At 45.9% G+C, this 15,285-nt stretch overlaps 1 protein-coding gene across 10 annotated transcripts in view; it reads left to right on the top strand.

The window, feature by feature from the left end:
- Nucleotides 1-8,675, top strand: part of ZMYND8 (zinc finger MYND-type containing 8) — a 62,094-nt gene extending 53,419 nt beyond the window's left edge. For 8 of the 10 annotated variants that reach the window (XM_082325862.1, XM_082325867.1, XM_082325860.1 and 5 more), the window contains 4 exons: nucleotides 240-318; nucleotides 2,082-2,321; nucleotides 2,490-2,647; nucleotides 7,310-8,675. In XM_082325862.1, coding sequence (XP_082181988.1) covers nucleotides 240-318; nucleotides 2,082-2,321; nucleotides 2,490-2,647; nucleotides 7,310-7,411 — 579 coding nt within the window. In that variant the 3' untranslated portion in view covers nucleotides 7,412-8,675. Of the gene's footprint in view, nucleotides 1-239; nucleotides 319-2,081; nucleotides 2,322-2,489; nucleotides 2,648-2,954; nucleotides 4,161-7,309 lie in introns of those variants that run through there. The other 2 variants (XM_082325861.1, XM_082325868.1) reach the window with 2 other exon arrangements.
- The last annotated feature ends 6,610 nt before the right edge of the window (nucleotides 8,676-15,285 follow it).

Raw genomic sequence — 15,285 nt, 5'->3', positions numbered from 1 at the left:
GCTCTTTGTTTTCAAACAATCTTGTGCTTTTATGGTAGCAAAATCTAGCAAACAAATATTTCAAATACTTCAGACTTGGGTTTGGGTTTACTATGGTCTTGTCCTCATGTTAATAAGAAGGAGCCTTGATGTAAGTGATGATCAGCCTCTTTGCTTTGGGCATGTTTTCTGTCTAATAATTATGTATTATACACTGCACCTTGTTTACTATTACTAACTATTAAATTTTTAATATTTAGATTCGGCGTTTGAGGATTGAGATAGAAAAACTTCAATGGTTACATCAACAGGAACTCTCAGAAATGAAGCATAACCTAGGTATGAAATGGCAGTCCAGACCAGTGTATCAGTGCACATGCTTGTAGTATGTACTACCTCCATCATATGATACTGCAAATTGTCCAAGTGAAGGACATAAAACCTTATATAATGTGCTGTGCTGACGTTAGCGGACACCTTTTGAGGATGTACTCAAAGCTACTTCTATCTGTGTGTAGTAAGCGACAGGTGCTCAGCCCTCTCAGACAAATTTAGGCTAAAGAGAGCTCTTGATAGGAGAGAATAACTTTATTTTATGCATCATTGGATAATCCCTCTTCATGAGATTTTATGCTGATTACTTCATTCTAATTCTCAGATGGACCAGGTTCTGTTAACATAGCCACTGGGGGAACCTGCTTCCTCTGGTTTCCTTGGAGACTGTAGCGGACGGTTTGGTTCAGATCAGCTGTTGTTGTACCTACTTATTTATTTAAAGTGAATAGTCAACATTCACTCAGTCTTGATGCCAGACTGTCAGTGAAATAAATTCAAAATACTACATTAAACAGATAAAATAATATTCCTCCTAGGAGGAGGATCTTAATCTCTACATTCACTCAACCATATGGGCGGGAAATGAAACCATGATTAAGATGTGATTCCTCTTAAATTATCTTTATTTAATGCACTGGCGCTGGGAAGAAGGTTGCAGTTGAGTGATCAAGTCTCCTTTCAGCTACATGCAGTTCAGACAGCCTTAGGGCTGTGTAATAGAGAGTCCTCATCCACTTTTTGACTCTCTTTTTGCAGAGCATATCTGGAATGGAAATGCATTAAGGGCTGAGTAACTCCGTATTCAGACTCATGCCTTTGGTTTGTCAGTAATATTTTGCTCTGTCACATCAGGGTAGACCAGTTTTTCCACTGCTGCAGCCCAGTTATAGCAATCTTCAGAATTCCTTGGGTATGGCAACAACTTGTCTGCAACTCACAGAACTGAATGTTTAGGTGTGCTCAGAAACGAAGGAAAAATCCGTTAAACCCTTTGTCACCAGTCTTAAGCTACTGATTTAAATAAACACCTTTAATGGTGTTTTGGAAGTACGTCAACTGGAGTTTTTCAGAAGACTCAAAGATTCACCCTGAGTCAAGGTGGCTTTGTTTGTATTTGACCACTTTCGTGAAGATTGTGTCAAGCTCTTTCGCTCGCAGTCACTCGTAGTGACTGAGGTATCAGTTCGTAACTGCGTTAATAGTGGGTGGCTCTCAGAGCAATCTGAAGTAAGGCTCAGATTTACAGCTTTATTCACATAGCGGATGAGTTTGTACAACTTTGTCCGTGTCCCTCTTGGAACTTTCACATTTTTCTTTGTAAAGACACTAAGATAAAATGAACAATTGATTCACTGTTATTTATGAGAAAAGAGAAGAAATGTAATTCTCTGTATTTTCTGAATATTGGAGCAGACCAAAAGGTTGGGCTTGTAAAGACAAAGTATGTTAGCAGCAGCTGCATGCATCCTTTTTGTGTTTGTGCTGCAGCTACGACACCTGGATTCTGATCCTTTGTGGGACAGCTAGAACTAAAGTGTTAAATGGAAGGTAACGGTTAAGGGTAAAAATCACGGTGCCAGAATAAGAGATGATGGAAGACTTTCGTTTGTTGACTTGGTACAAAACAGAGATGCCCAAACTGAGGGAATATTTTGATTGCTAGTTTTAATTTCATGTTGTCTTTAAACTCATGGAAATTATTGTTTTGCACCTTGCTGTTGGGGGGTGGAAAATGCAAAACTCATCTTCCTTTGCATTTTGAGTAGAACTGACAATGGCTGAAATGCGTCAGAGTCTAGAACAAGAACGAGATCGTTTGATTGCCGAGGTGAAGAAGCAGCTGGAACTGGAAAAGCAGCAAGCAGTGGATGAAACTAAAAAGAAGCAGTGGTGCGCTAACTGCAAGAAAGAGGCCATTTTTTATTGCTGTTGGAATACGAGCTACTGTGACTATCCCTGCCAACAAGCTCACTGGCCTGAGCATATGAAATCTTGCACGCAGTCAGGTAATCTCGCTCTGGGCTGCCCGTTTCACAGCGGAGGGGGTTGGGGTGGGTGGAATACACAGTGACTCAACGGTCTTGATTCGCACGCGTGCAGATGTGCCTGAGAAGAGTGACTGTGGACTGGGACACACGGATAGCTGCTACTTTCTCTTTTTTCCTTTATTTTAGCTACTGCAACACAGCAGGAAACAGACACGGAAATTAGCACAGAAACATTAAATAAATCATCCCAGCCCAGCTCCAGTGTGCAGCCTACGCCCACGGAAACAGCCAGCACCCCGAAGGAAAAGGAAGGTTCAGCTGATAAAAGCAAAGAGAGTGTTACAGTGAGTATCATTGCGGTCACTTCAAACAAAAATAATCTGTAAGATTTCTCTGAAACCTAGCCCTAAAGGCTTCCCTGGATCAGCCAGGAATTTATGACCGTTTGCATATTCCAGAGAGTGTGATTTGGGGAGTGAGATAGGGAGTTGTGGTTTTTTTTCTTCATCTCAGCAAAAAAAAAAAAATCTCCTTCTGTCCTCTGGGAACACCCTTTCCCCTTCACTCATTCCCAATAAAACCTTGTGTTGGCTTGACTCATCCTTCCAGCCAAAGGGGACTGGACCTCCCTCTTTCTCTCTCTCTCTCCAGGACCCATCAGTGTAGCTTCTGGTCTGGATCTTTCGATACAAGTTGCCTTCTGATAAGCAATACTGACTGCAGCACTTCCAAGCCCTTCTTGCCTGGGGGTTCAGAGGCCAAGCTCAAGACCTGCATTCAAATCAACTTACTTTATCACAACAGACTGCCACTAGGGTACCACAATGTTCCATAACACTGATACAACAATTCACCTGGATCTACAGTTAACGGAGCAGTGTGCAGTTACGAAATCCTCCATAGCATCTACTCTGATAGTATTCAGTAGGCAAGGATGAGCAAATGCTCTAATAAAAGGGACTTAACATTGCATATATAGAAAATGTTTATAGAGAAGATTCTGCTTTATAGGTAGGGCTTGACTATTAGCAATTTCAGCATCGTTTTTCTTCTGCCCTTGCAAGATGTATTAAATGAAAAATTTTATGGGGGGGCTGATCCTTCAAACCCTTACACGTGATCCCCCACATCAGTAGGAGCCTTGTTGTATTTTAAAATATTAAAAGCAAACTAATTTTGTAGTATTGTGATTCCAGCATGATGTCTCATTGAGATAGTCCTATAGAATTGGGAAGCATAGTAAACTAGAGAGCTGTGTTCATTTCTTGACACTTTTGCTACAGTCTGGTGTTAGATCTCTGGGCTTGACACGGCATCTAAGGGAGTAACTTGGGAAACAGATTGGAAGAGGGAAGAAGGATGTGCTGTTCCACCCGAGTGCTTCGGTGAAGTTAGTTCAGCTCTGGCTCAGTCGATGTTCGTATGCGTTGTCTGTGGCAGCACAACCTTTGTATTACTGGGGAAGCAGGGGACGGGAGAAAATCAATTACCTAAAACTTTTGCCAGGGAAAATTCCAGTTATGCAAATCTGGAATTGCTTTCACACAGATGTTCTACCTGAAACATCATGCTGTATACATTGATCATGTTCATAATTTGAATTTTGTTTTATTAACAAAGAAGTAACCTGTGAATTCATTCAGATGCAAATTTTTAACACGAACAAAACATCCAACAGAAATTTCATATTATAAGAATAATAACAACTAGGTGGACTTTATGTAAAAGCTGAGACTTCTACTGAGGTTGCCTGTGCTGTCTCTGCAGATAGCAACAGGTGTGACAAGCAACCAGCCTATAAAACTGGTCCAGGTACCGCAGACCACCACCTATATTCCAACTACTCAACCCACAATTGTAAGTACAGTATCGTCATTTAAAGTCTGCAGTAGTACTGTTCCTGGCATTAAAACTGCTCAGTATTTCTGGGGGGTTGTCTCCGTCTGCTGTTGTATCAAGACATGAATTCACTGGTAGAGTCTCAACTTGCAGTGCAAAATCTCTCGTTTTGCTGTGCAACGTTCCGCCCTTTCATTTCACCAGTCGTTATTACAAGGATTCAGAAATTGCCATCAAGTACAGCGAAGGCACTGAGGACAGTCAGACTTCCATTTTACATTATGATGTTAGTTATTTGTCCGCTTCATGTATATACTTGACCACAGCATCAATGTAAATATATAGAATTCATTTTAAATACCTTTTAAATATCTTTTTGTCTATGGTATCCTAAAGAGATTTAATTAATTCTGAGCTATGCTTGATATTCCTGTGACATCTCAGTAACTATGAAAGAAAATATGCATTCGTCAGCGGTGTATCTCCCATGCAGTCTTGCACATTAGCGTTATGAAATTATGAGAAATAGCGTTGGAGTCAGACCTGGGTTTTTTCCATCAAAGGCTTAACCGAGGACACTTGAGTTCCCTAGTGTCAGTCACAGGAGATGGGACAGAAGTGAGTTCCGTCTTTGTGTTTTATGCACCATAATATCCCCTTCTTTCAACTGGTCGTGTTCTGCAGCGCTCACTTCAGAGTCCGCATGGCATCTGAGCTGGCGCTCTTCTGCCAAAAGGAAAGGGGCCGATACTGCACCGGTGCTGAGCGGCACGCTCTGGCTCGGTGCTGGGTTCAGCACAGAAGCCCACGCGTGGGTACCTTCCGTTCATTTTCTGACTGACGTTCGATAATTTATGACAGTAACTACGCACTAATTTAACAGCGTACCTTGATCACACCGGGGCTGAGAGGCCTCATTTGCGATAGAAGCGACCGTGCCTCCCTCCCTCCGTGCGTACACCCCCGCCCGCTGCAGCGTACGTGCCGCCGGGTGCGGGTGGCTACGAGGGCACCCCTACAGACAGCGCTCCAGAGCTGTTCTAGTCCACACAAATGTGGGGATCACGACTTTTCACATTCCTAGCAGCATTTTAACTCATTTTGTCTCGACTGAGAGCACTGTGCACCTTTGCAGCATTGGCCCTAAGTTGCTTGGACTGAATTACCGTAACAACAAGGTTTTATATGTATTTTGAAGTCGAATAGCAGACATCACAGACGTTAGGCTCTTTTGTGAGTAGCTGAGAGGTTGCAAGATCATAAGGTGGTTTTGTGTAATATGCAGAAAAATGGCAGTTCCCGTCATTGGTTTTCTGTACTACAAAGTGTATCGAGTTATGTAAAGCGTAACTGGAACGTCCGAAGGGTTTCAGCCTTTATTTGTGCATGTTTAAAACTTTGTACGCATTTGCATTAGTCTTGCACAGCTACAGACACCTCTGTATTCTAATGACTGCACGTGCAATTTAAATAATTTGGAACCTTAGTGCATGTTTAATATGTATGCAAAATGTACATATGTGTAAAACTGGCAGAGGTGGAAAATTTACCTCTCAGGGAATGATCTTAACGCATTTAAGTGTCTCGCACATTCCATATCCCGATCGCTGTAAGAACCGAAACGTAGTATTTTTTCATGTGTGTAAGTGTGTGTATTTCAAAGGCGACTGTGGCAACCTTGATTTCCCCACCCGCAGCACTAGCAGCGACCCACACAACGGCTTCTTTAGGGTTCGGTTTGCACTTTGTTTGCAACTAGGAATTTCTTCCTCTGAGCAACTTCCAGTGTATCTTCTGGGTACCGTTTCCATTGAACTCTCTACACACATCTGAAATCATTACGAAGCGGCAGTAATCTCGGAATTTATTTAACAAATTGGTTCCATGTTTGGTTTTTATTCCTTCTGCAGCTAAAATAATGTAAAAATACGAATTCATCGTCTTTGCATTCCAGGGAATGGAATGAGTAGGCTTCTGGAAGGCACAGACTTTGTCACCAAGGAGCTGATAAACGCTCCAGGCTGTAATCCATCTCAGTAGGGATACCCACCATCTTGGCTGACTACCACTACGACACTAACGGGGTTTCTTAAAACAACGGGGGGAAACATGGGGCTCCAGTGAACTTGTATTTCTTCTTCCGTGTTCTCTTTGGCATGTCACCCTAGCACCGGGGGAAGATCTGTGCATCCCTTTCAGATTCCTCAGCATCTCCCTTCCCGTTTCTTCCACAAAACCTTGGGAACTGAAACGGATGCATCTGTCTGCTCGCCAGTCGTGCATCGCTGCGATTGTATCGTACTTGCCGGTTGTATGGTACAGGCGTTTCTAGACTTCCTCGCGTTTTTGGAGGAAGGTTAAGAGACTGAAGATTCAATAAATCCTTTCCCAGATCTTCCAGAGCGATGTGACCTTGACCAGATTGTTTAACATTCTTGTGCCTTTGTCTCTGCATCTGTAGACTCAATTACCACCGATAGAGATGTCCTGAAGCGTCATTTGTCAAGATTTATAAATCATGCTCTGTACGATGGAAGTGAAAAGTCTATTCTATATTAATATTTTTACAGGGTGTGTAAGACAGTTCCCAGTAACGCTGATGGTTTTGTTATTGAGTTGTGCAAAAGTTAACTTCGGTACTTTTTTGTTCAAATGGATGTTCTTTGTTCTCTTCTGCGTAGACCGAATGCATGGGGGAGTTCCTTCGGGGGCAAAAGACTTAAGTAACGTGTAACAAGAATATACTTATAAACGAGGGTATTTTTGTACTCCAGTTTGATTTGTCAAAACTTTTTCAAATGACAAAGGATTTTCGTAGCCCTTTTTCCTCTTCCCATGTCTTAGTTTGGGGAAAGTACATAACTGGACGTAGTAACTACGAGAGCCTAAGTCTCCGAGCACAGAGAGAGTGTGCGCAGTACCGACAGGACCGCCCGTCCCCGTAGTTAGGCAGGAGTAGTAAAAATGCAGAAAAACGCTTGGCTCTAGGAAAGTAATAACCCCACTTTCTGCCCTGGAATCAGGTAATATTGCGGTAATAAAGGTATAAATTCTTGCACAAAATTGGAACTTGTTCTGGATTTTCCCTGGAAAATAAATCTCTCTCTGTGGTCATGTTTATGTGACCTTTAACATAACAATGTGTTTCTCTTGGTTTTAATCCACAGACCATTCCTGTAGTGGTAAGTCCTTCTGCTGGGACAGTGGCAATGAGAACTGGAGTTCAGTATGTTCAGACCACAATGCCAGTCCAAGTACGAAGAGTCTAACTGCTACCGAGAAGTCCATACAGTTGTTGGAATAAATAAATCTAATAGAAATGTGAAAAATAAACACAGTTCTTTGGATTAACCTCAAAGGTTCAGACTTTAGCTTTGTATATGTGTACAAAGCATTAACTACACTACATTAATGTAAAGCATTAGCGCTGGCTTAGGAAAGCTGAGGACAGGTAAGATCCCTATTGAATCTATGCTTCTTTTGTAAATAATGTACAATTTGTGGATGTCATTAGAGTACCATCTCCTTTTTATATTTGTATTGACTTTAACTTATAAAGAGCGTTTGAAGTTGGAAAAGGAAGGTTTCAAACAGCCTCGTCACAAGCTAACACTGAAACTGGTCTTGGGAAACTGCAGTTACGCATCAGATAATATAATCATGAGAATCTGAACAACCTGATTTGCGTTTGGATTGAAAAAATCTTCTGCACTTTGAAAGCCTCGTAGAATTTCTTTGAGCAACCAGGTGATGAAGGGTATCTTGTTTCAGTTAATTGTATTAGGCGCATTATGACATTTCCGATCTGTGGACCTGAAACACATCAAGATTTACATTGTTTTTTACAATGACCAGACTGTTAAAGTTTATATTGTTTACAGGTTAAAATTAAGTTAAGATTTCGTTCAGTCGAATACCAGAGGAGTTGGGAAGTGTAATAGCAGCTGGTTGTAGCACGATTTCTGATCAGTGGCATCAAAGATTGAGAAAAGTCAAGTTTGTTCCTATGCTTCACAGTTCGGTTTTCCTTTTTTTTTTAACAACCCTCCGAAAGGACTCGGAACAAGAACTAGGCGTGGAGAAAACCGTGGCTCGGGAAACGTGGGCAAAGGACTTTTGATGCTGGGCCAGAGCATGTATTATTTATATGATGGAGTTTATGACTTTATGTAAGCATGACGCAGTACAGTACGAGAGGACGTAACCATGAAAATGCTGTCTGTTACACTTACGCCGTAGTCCCATTTTGTATGTTGTGTAAAACGAAAGCATTGAACAAAGCAAAGGTGATGTATGTATATGAGAAAATTAATTGTATGATATCATTCCAGTACAGTCTGTTGTACATTTTAGTCACGTTGATTTCTCCCATTGTTTATAAGAGGATGCGGTTTGTACAGTCTCCAGCTAGTCCCCGTATTAGAGGGAGAAAGTATTAGAAGACAAAAAGCGAGAACAGAATATTCGTGAATTGCAGTTGTGTCAAAAATAGCCTAGCTGGCCTTATTTGTGAAGCATAATTGCTTTTAGCATATGGAAGTATTTTTTCACATTTTCTTTGTATAAAATTTGTATTAAACTTAAAGATCTTTTTTGACAATTGTGTTTCTTTGTGACTACGACAGGTGACACACACGATACGCTTTGGGTTTCTCCGGTTTTTCAAGAAACGTCACAATTTTTTTATTAAACTGTTTTAGAAAAATGTTCCGTATTCCTGCATTTCCAGTTCCGTTCGATCTGGAGGAATGTTCCCTTCGGCACAGTCTCCGGATCCCAGAGAATTTCACTTCTGTTGGGATCAGAAGTGTGGGACCTTCGGATCCGAGCCTGTCAAATCTGAGGAAGGACGAAGCAGTGCTGGCAGCCTGCAAAGCGGCAGCCGCTTCTGTAGAAAACCCAGTAGCATCCGTTTTCTCTCCGTTTTAGCGGCAGCAAAGGTCCGTCGCTTGTCGGGTCACAGTGGCGCACGGGCTGGGTTGGGGTCGGAGCCATCGGCGTAGCCTTGTTAGGTGTTCGTGGCTTGGAAACGGGGACTCCCCTGAGGAGTACGGCTGTAGCCCCCTACGAGGGCACGAACTGGGCAAGGCGGTGGCTTAATGACCTGTCAGGAGAAGCAGGGAGCTGATGAAATAGCTCACTGTGAAATCCTCCCGGGAACGCTGGCGTTCCCTCGTTCCGTGCATTTGTAAAACCGAAGTTCATGTTCCCAGTGCTACTGTTTAAAGAGCAGCACGAATCTTGAGAGCTTGAAGCGGTGTTTTGCTCTCCCCCGTGCAAGCCCAGCGCTGGTCTCACTGGAACAAGCTCTTGTGTGAGGAGGAGAAAGGAAAGAGATGAACAACTCAAAAACTGTTACGGGAAGCCACGCTGCCTTCTGAAGCCCCTTTCAACCGACGGTTTTTTCTTTTAATGGGCATGGTTTTTTCTATAAAGGAGTTTTCTTTCCACATGAGAAATAAGAAGTGACCAAATCCTAGTAGAGAGTCATAGAAATATAAAACGGCTCCCACAAGAGGCTGGGTTCTGCTCTCCCTGCTCGGCTGGGGCTGACCCGCAGCCGCTGGGGCCCGGTTTTTCATCCTTTACACGGAGGTGGACCCCTGGGACCGAGGTCCCTCCCAGCGGTTGCCCCTTCCTGGTGAATCACAGCGGCTGGTTTTTAAAACGATCGCACAGCCGCACCTTAACTGAAGGCATTTTGAAACAATGAGATTTCTATTTTTCTTCCTTTTTTAAAAATCCTTTGTACCAAGTACCACTCGCGAGGACTGGCCGGCGGTAGCTCTGCGAGGCCTGCCTGCTCCGGCCAGCTGGGCACCGCCCAGAACACCGCGAAACGCGGAGCCCTTGGCTTCGGTTACCAGCGCTCGGCAGGGAGCAGCGGCTGTGGCCGAGGGCCCTCGCGAACCAGGCGTCTGTCAGGCCGCTGTCGGGGGGGGAGGACAGAGGGACGCTGTCCCGGGGGAGGACAGAGGGACGCGGGGCGGGCTGCGCGGGGCGGCTGCCCTCGCCCCTCAGGCGGCAGAGCTGCAGGGAAGGGCAGTACCGGAATCGCTGAAACAGCGCGATGACGGTGTGTTCTTCCATCCCCAACCACGATGCGCATTTTTGCACGTATTTTCTTTGCCGTTTTCTGGTTCTGTGACAAAATGCCGTATTCTCTTGCTGCATCTGAGCTGTGCAAAGCCGGGCACGGCCCCCGAGTGTGATTTTTGTCCAAGCTGTTTTCAGGAATGGTTCAGACCCGGGTTCTGGTTTAACAGAACGACTGGAAGTTTGCAGACAGAGGCCTAAGAAGATATTCTGGTTTGGTGCGTCTCAGCTCAACGGTTTTTTTGGTTGTTAAGAGCTACATTTACTTTGTGCTGCCCTCCACGGGTTGCTAGAAGTGGTAGCTGAGAGCAGATGGGTGGAGAGACCCCAAGGATAACGTTAACGTAAGGGAAAAAGAAGTATTTTGTTTCAGTCCTTCCCCTGAAGAGGATGCGGGGAGGAGCAGGCGCGCGGTGCGGACCAGTCCCTGCAAAACGCTGAGTCGGGCTTTTGCAAGAGGAGCACGTTATGTGGGCTGGCACATCACGCGCCGTAGGCTCAGAGGACGCGTATGCGGATCCCGCGCGTGGCGTAAGGCACGCCGAGCTAGGACCGCGCCCGAGCTTTCAGCCAGGCCAAAGCCCCGGCAGAACTGCGATCTGGCACGCTCAGCAGAAGGCGGTCTTAGAAAAAGGAGCAGCAATAGCAGCTCCGTTGAATTCCTCGCTGAGGCAGCGCCGGGAGGGCCCGGCGGCGACGGAAAAGCAGCCGTGCCCAGCAGGGCTCTCTCCGATCCCCGTCTGCTGGGAGCACGCGGCTGCCGATGCCCAGCGACAGCGCAGGTCCGGCCTCCGTCGCCGTGTCTGAGCCATCTTGGGTGGGTGCGAGTTTTCCGGTAAGTGTGTTGCTGCTTTTGTCCCTTCTCATTTACAGTGTTCACCGAGTTCTCTTCTCAGCGTAAAAGGCTGTCACAACTGAATTTGCTATTGCTCTTTGCTCAGTTTTCAACACCACAGGTAGCCACAACTTAGGAAAAGATAAAAGAATCTCCAGGTTTTGTTCTACTCACGTTTTACCTATTGAGATAAATGGTATGGTTTTTTTTATCAAATTCTGTCTGTTAAAAAGAAACTATCATATTTCCTCTTACTTAGAATCCTGGCATGCAAGAAAACCTTATGGTGAGAAGTGGGAGAGAAAGGATGCTGTGAATTGTGACGGTACAGCTTTGCACAGTGCCTTGTAAGTCTGCTGAGCGTTTAATATTAGATACGGAGCTCTGGTCACGCTGGAGCTAATTACACCTCCAGGCTCTGATGAAGCCTACGGTGCATTCCTCAGGAACAACTACAACACGGGAGGAAGGTCCTTACCTGCCAGAGACGATGGAGAAACACCAGAAGGACAAGGTAACGCAGCAACGTTAACCACTTCCAGGGAAGCGGGAAGACTTGCTCTGGCCCGTAGCCCCCGCTCCTTGGGACGGCGGGCCGCAGCACCCCTGGGTGCAGGCCCTGGGCGCCGCGAGACTGCGGCGGCAGTGAGCGGCCGCAGCCCGGCAGCGCTTGCGGTGCTCTTACGGCAGGAAACCCCGCCGCACGCTTACAGTACGTCGGCGTTTGAGATGCCATCCTTTCTAAAAAGCAGGCGACACGGAATTACTGCCCTTACGTTCATAATACAATAACGCAAGGATGAACTACAGCAGATTGTTCTCCTGGCTCTCAGAAATCTCTGGCCCAAACAGGCGACCGGCATGACCCAGATTTTTCATTCATTGCTCTAGGAAATTATTGAAAATGCAAACAGTAAACATGCCGTGAGCCTGCAGTAGCCTGGAAAATAAATGGCTGTAAAATATTCTAAAAACAGTTTGCAGTGTGTGCCTTTGCCATTGACTTAAATCCAACCTCTATTACAAAAGACGAAATACTCAGTCTGCCTTGCAGTGCTGGGGGAAGAAACCCCAAACAACCCCAAAGCAGCAGCTGCTCCCGAGAAAAACCAGAACCTTCGCGCTCTCCGTGACCGCCGCCTTCGATCGATGGGGGAGGCTTTTTGCTGGTTCTGACGGGCTTTTCAGCATTTGTACGTTGTGCTCGTCCGGGCAGACCCAGCGGGAGGCAGCGGCGCTGGCTGGGCCAGCCTGGCACAAGGCTGCTCCCGTCAGCAGCGGCTGCCTCGGCCCCGACGGCGTCGGCGGCACGGCCCACGCTGCCGCGGCGTGCGGAGGCTCGTACGCGCCGCGCCAACCCTCGGCTTTCCTCCGTTTCGTAGTATCTGCTGTCTGCTTGAGAACTGCTTGATTTTTCACCCTTCTGGAAGAGGGTCCGGTGCGGCCCTTCTGCGGCTGACGAGGAAGGGACATTTGTAAGGGCTCTGCATGGCATCATCTGAGGTGCGGATTGTTGCCACTTCCAGTACCAGCATTTGAAGTCCCGGATTGTTCAGAAATGAGAGACCTGTGTCTGGGCCCCACGGGGTGGCAGAGGCTCCCGGCACTGCAGCGCTCGCCGGGGCTGCCAGGTCAGACTCCGCTTCCTTTACAAAAGATTACAAAAGCCGTTACGATTATGGCGTAGAAAGGATCTGAACAGGAGATTACGGGAACGTTCGCCATCGGGAACTGCTGGTTTTAAAAAGCTGATTTCTTTTACCCTGCAGCATTGTATTCATATTAGTTACCTATAAAGAAACGAGAGAGCGAAGGCTACTCTTGGCAATGTGACGAAGGTGCCACGTCAGTGTACGGGCGGTGGGGTGTTTTTCTTGTTTGGGAAAGTATTTTGGTCCTTGAGGTGTTCGAAAGGAGCCGTGAGAGCAGCCACTGCGCCCTCGTCGTGCTGACAGTCCCATTCGGACTTCAGCCCCTATTCTCTCACCAGACAAATCTTTCACATCCCCTTTTCTATTTAAGATGATCCAAAAAGTCTGTGTTAGAGGTTCAGACATGTACTAACGTACTAAATGTTTTTGACCGACAGATTTTGCTATCAGCCATACATTTTAATACTGGTACTAACATGCCGTGCTTGGTTTGTTCACCTCTGGCACTGACAGAGCACAGGCCTCTGCCAAGGACTTTGGAGACAGAAACGAGCAAGCTTGAGCATCTTTAAATACATTCAGAAAGCAAAATCTTCCTTTAGGAAAAAAAAAAAATCAGTACCCAGCTAATTGACTCAAATAAGGCGGGTGTTAAATCTGGAATTTCAAGGAAGAGCGGGTAGCTGACTGACGGGGTGTTAAAAGCTGAAGTTGTGCTTTCTTAGGGTTCTGCCATCCCTGGCGTTTGTTCCTCGTTCAAAGGTTTCATTTACAGGTGTGCTTCTCTTGCAAGCATCTGTCAGTTCTGCGCCGAGTTTGATTTCCTCGACTTGCAACAAAACTTCCTACCTGTGACAGCCTTGCAGCTGGAAAACCTCGAGGGAAAAATTCTGCCAGACTTGCTTCTCTGCAGGCCCCGAGAGAAGCGACACCTCTGCTGGAAAAGTCCCATTTTGTTTTGCTTTGCGTTGTTCTCAGCCCAGAGCAGCTCTTTGGAAATGCCTCGGAAGCGCGTACTTGAAGGCCGGTTTGGTCCATGCCTGCTGTGACAAGTAGAGCCAACGCCTTTTAGAGCTGCTGCACGGCTGCCACCTCTTGAGCCAAAGGCTGAGATCAGGTTATTCAGAGATCAGATTTTCTGTTTTAGTCCGGCAGAAAACGCCCTCTCGGATCTAGCACGGAATCTCGTTCCTGAGGGGAATGTTTCTGGACGTTAGGAGTATCACTCGGCCTCGTGCAGCCACACGCGGCACTTGTGTAACCCTGACTCGTTTGAGCCGGCTCCGCACGTGCTAGGTCAGGGGATCGCATCACTTGCTGCATCTCTCTAACGCCTTCTGCCAGCGAGGCCCTGATCCTCCTGAGCTTATCGGTGCCGCAGCAAGCAAGAAGGAGCAGTTCTGAAAGCGAATGAGAGATTCATCCAGGCCCAGAGAACTGAAATATTTTGACAGCAAGAATTAACAGGCCAGCTCAGCAGAAATCCTAGAGCTGAAGCTTACTTGTAGATGCATTTATTTACATAAAAATAAATACGCGCAGCGGCAGTATTTGCTCGCCCTGTATCTTCCTGCGCAGAACGAGTTCGATCTGCCGAGCGCCCACGTTCTCGCCCCGCGGACGCAGCCGCCGGCTCCCTGTGCACCCGCGGGGCTCTGCTCCGCGTCCTCCCGGCCTACCCCCACCCCGGCACGGGGAGCACGTATTCCGCATACACCTCCGGATCCAAGAGGGGCTGGAGAGAAGAGAAGGCAGGTAATCTAGTCCCCCAAAATGTAAACAGGTTTTTATTTAATGCCTTTCACTCGTCACAAGGTACTTTTTCCCCACCCCCAGCCCCCCAACCCAAGATGGCAGCATAAGGCACCGTGTAGACACATGCACAGTCCACATACCATCTATGTAAGACTTAAAAAACACAGCTATAGTTCTTACCAACAGTACCATGTGTCCTTATTATTAATGTACACAATATGATTTGCCCCAGAGTTCGTTCTGGAGAAATGAACTATTAATTTAGAACGGTAAGACTTTCCCCACCCGCCCACCCCAAAAAGCCAGATTAAAAACACAGGTACAGAGCTTAATACCAGAGTAATGAGATTAGTTCATAAATTAAAAAAATACAAAAAAAAAAAAAATCAACAGTTTCACTCTTATTTTCAGAAAGTCCCAAGCGATGTGGCGTACTGTGCAGACTCCTCACTGCGTCCTCTTCCCCTTTCAAAAGCAAGAAAACTGACAAGTAGACCCAAGACTTCCAGGGTTTGTCGTTGATGGAAAAAGGCAGTTACAGCTCTACGCATCCGGCTTAACCGTGTAACTGCAGGATCCCCAGCGAGTTATCGGAAGGCTTTTCCTCTGTCCAAAGGAAGGAGGACTTGACACAATGTTCTTTGGCTGCAAGTTCTTAAAGGCTTCCACTGAAAGGGTTCTCCTTCAAAAAAAAGAAAAACTGCAGTTGCTGTGGGATTTTTTTAATAACAAAATGTTGAGGAATAGGTGGAACCGATGTAACAGTTTGAGTGAAGCCCTCACAGTGCTAAGATGTTGGGGTCTG

Source organism: Platalea leucorodia (assembly GCF_965183815.1).
Source record: "Platalea leucorodia genome assembly, chromosome: 13".
NCBI lineage: Eukaryota > Metazoa > Chordata > Aves > Pelecaniformes > Threskiornithidae > Platalea > Platalea leucorodia.
The sequence above is the reverse complement of the archived record's forward strand: the minus strand, read 5'-3'. Positions and strand labels throughout refer to the sequence as shown.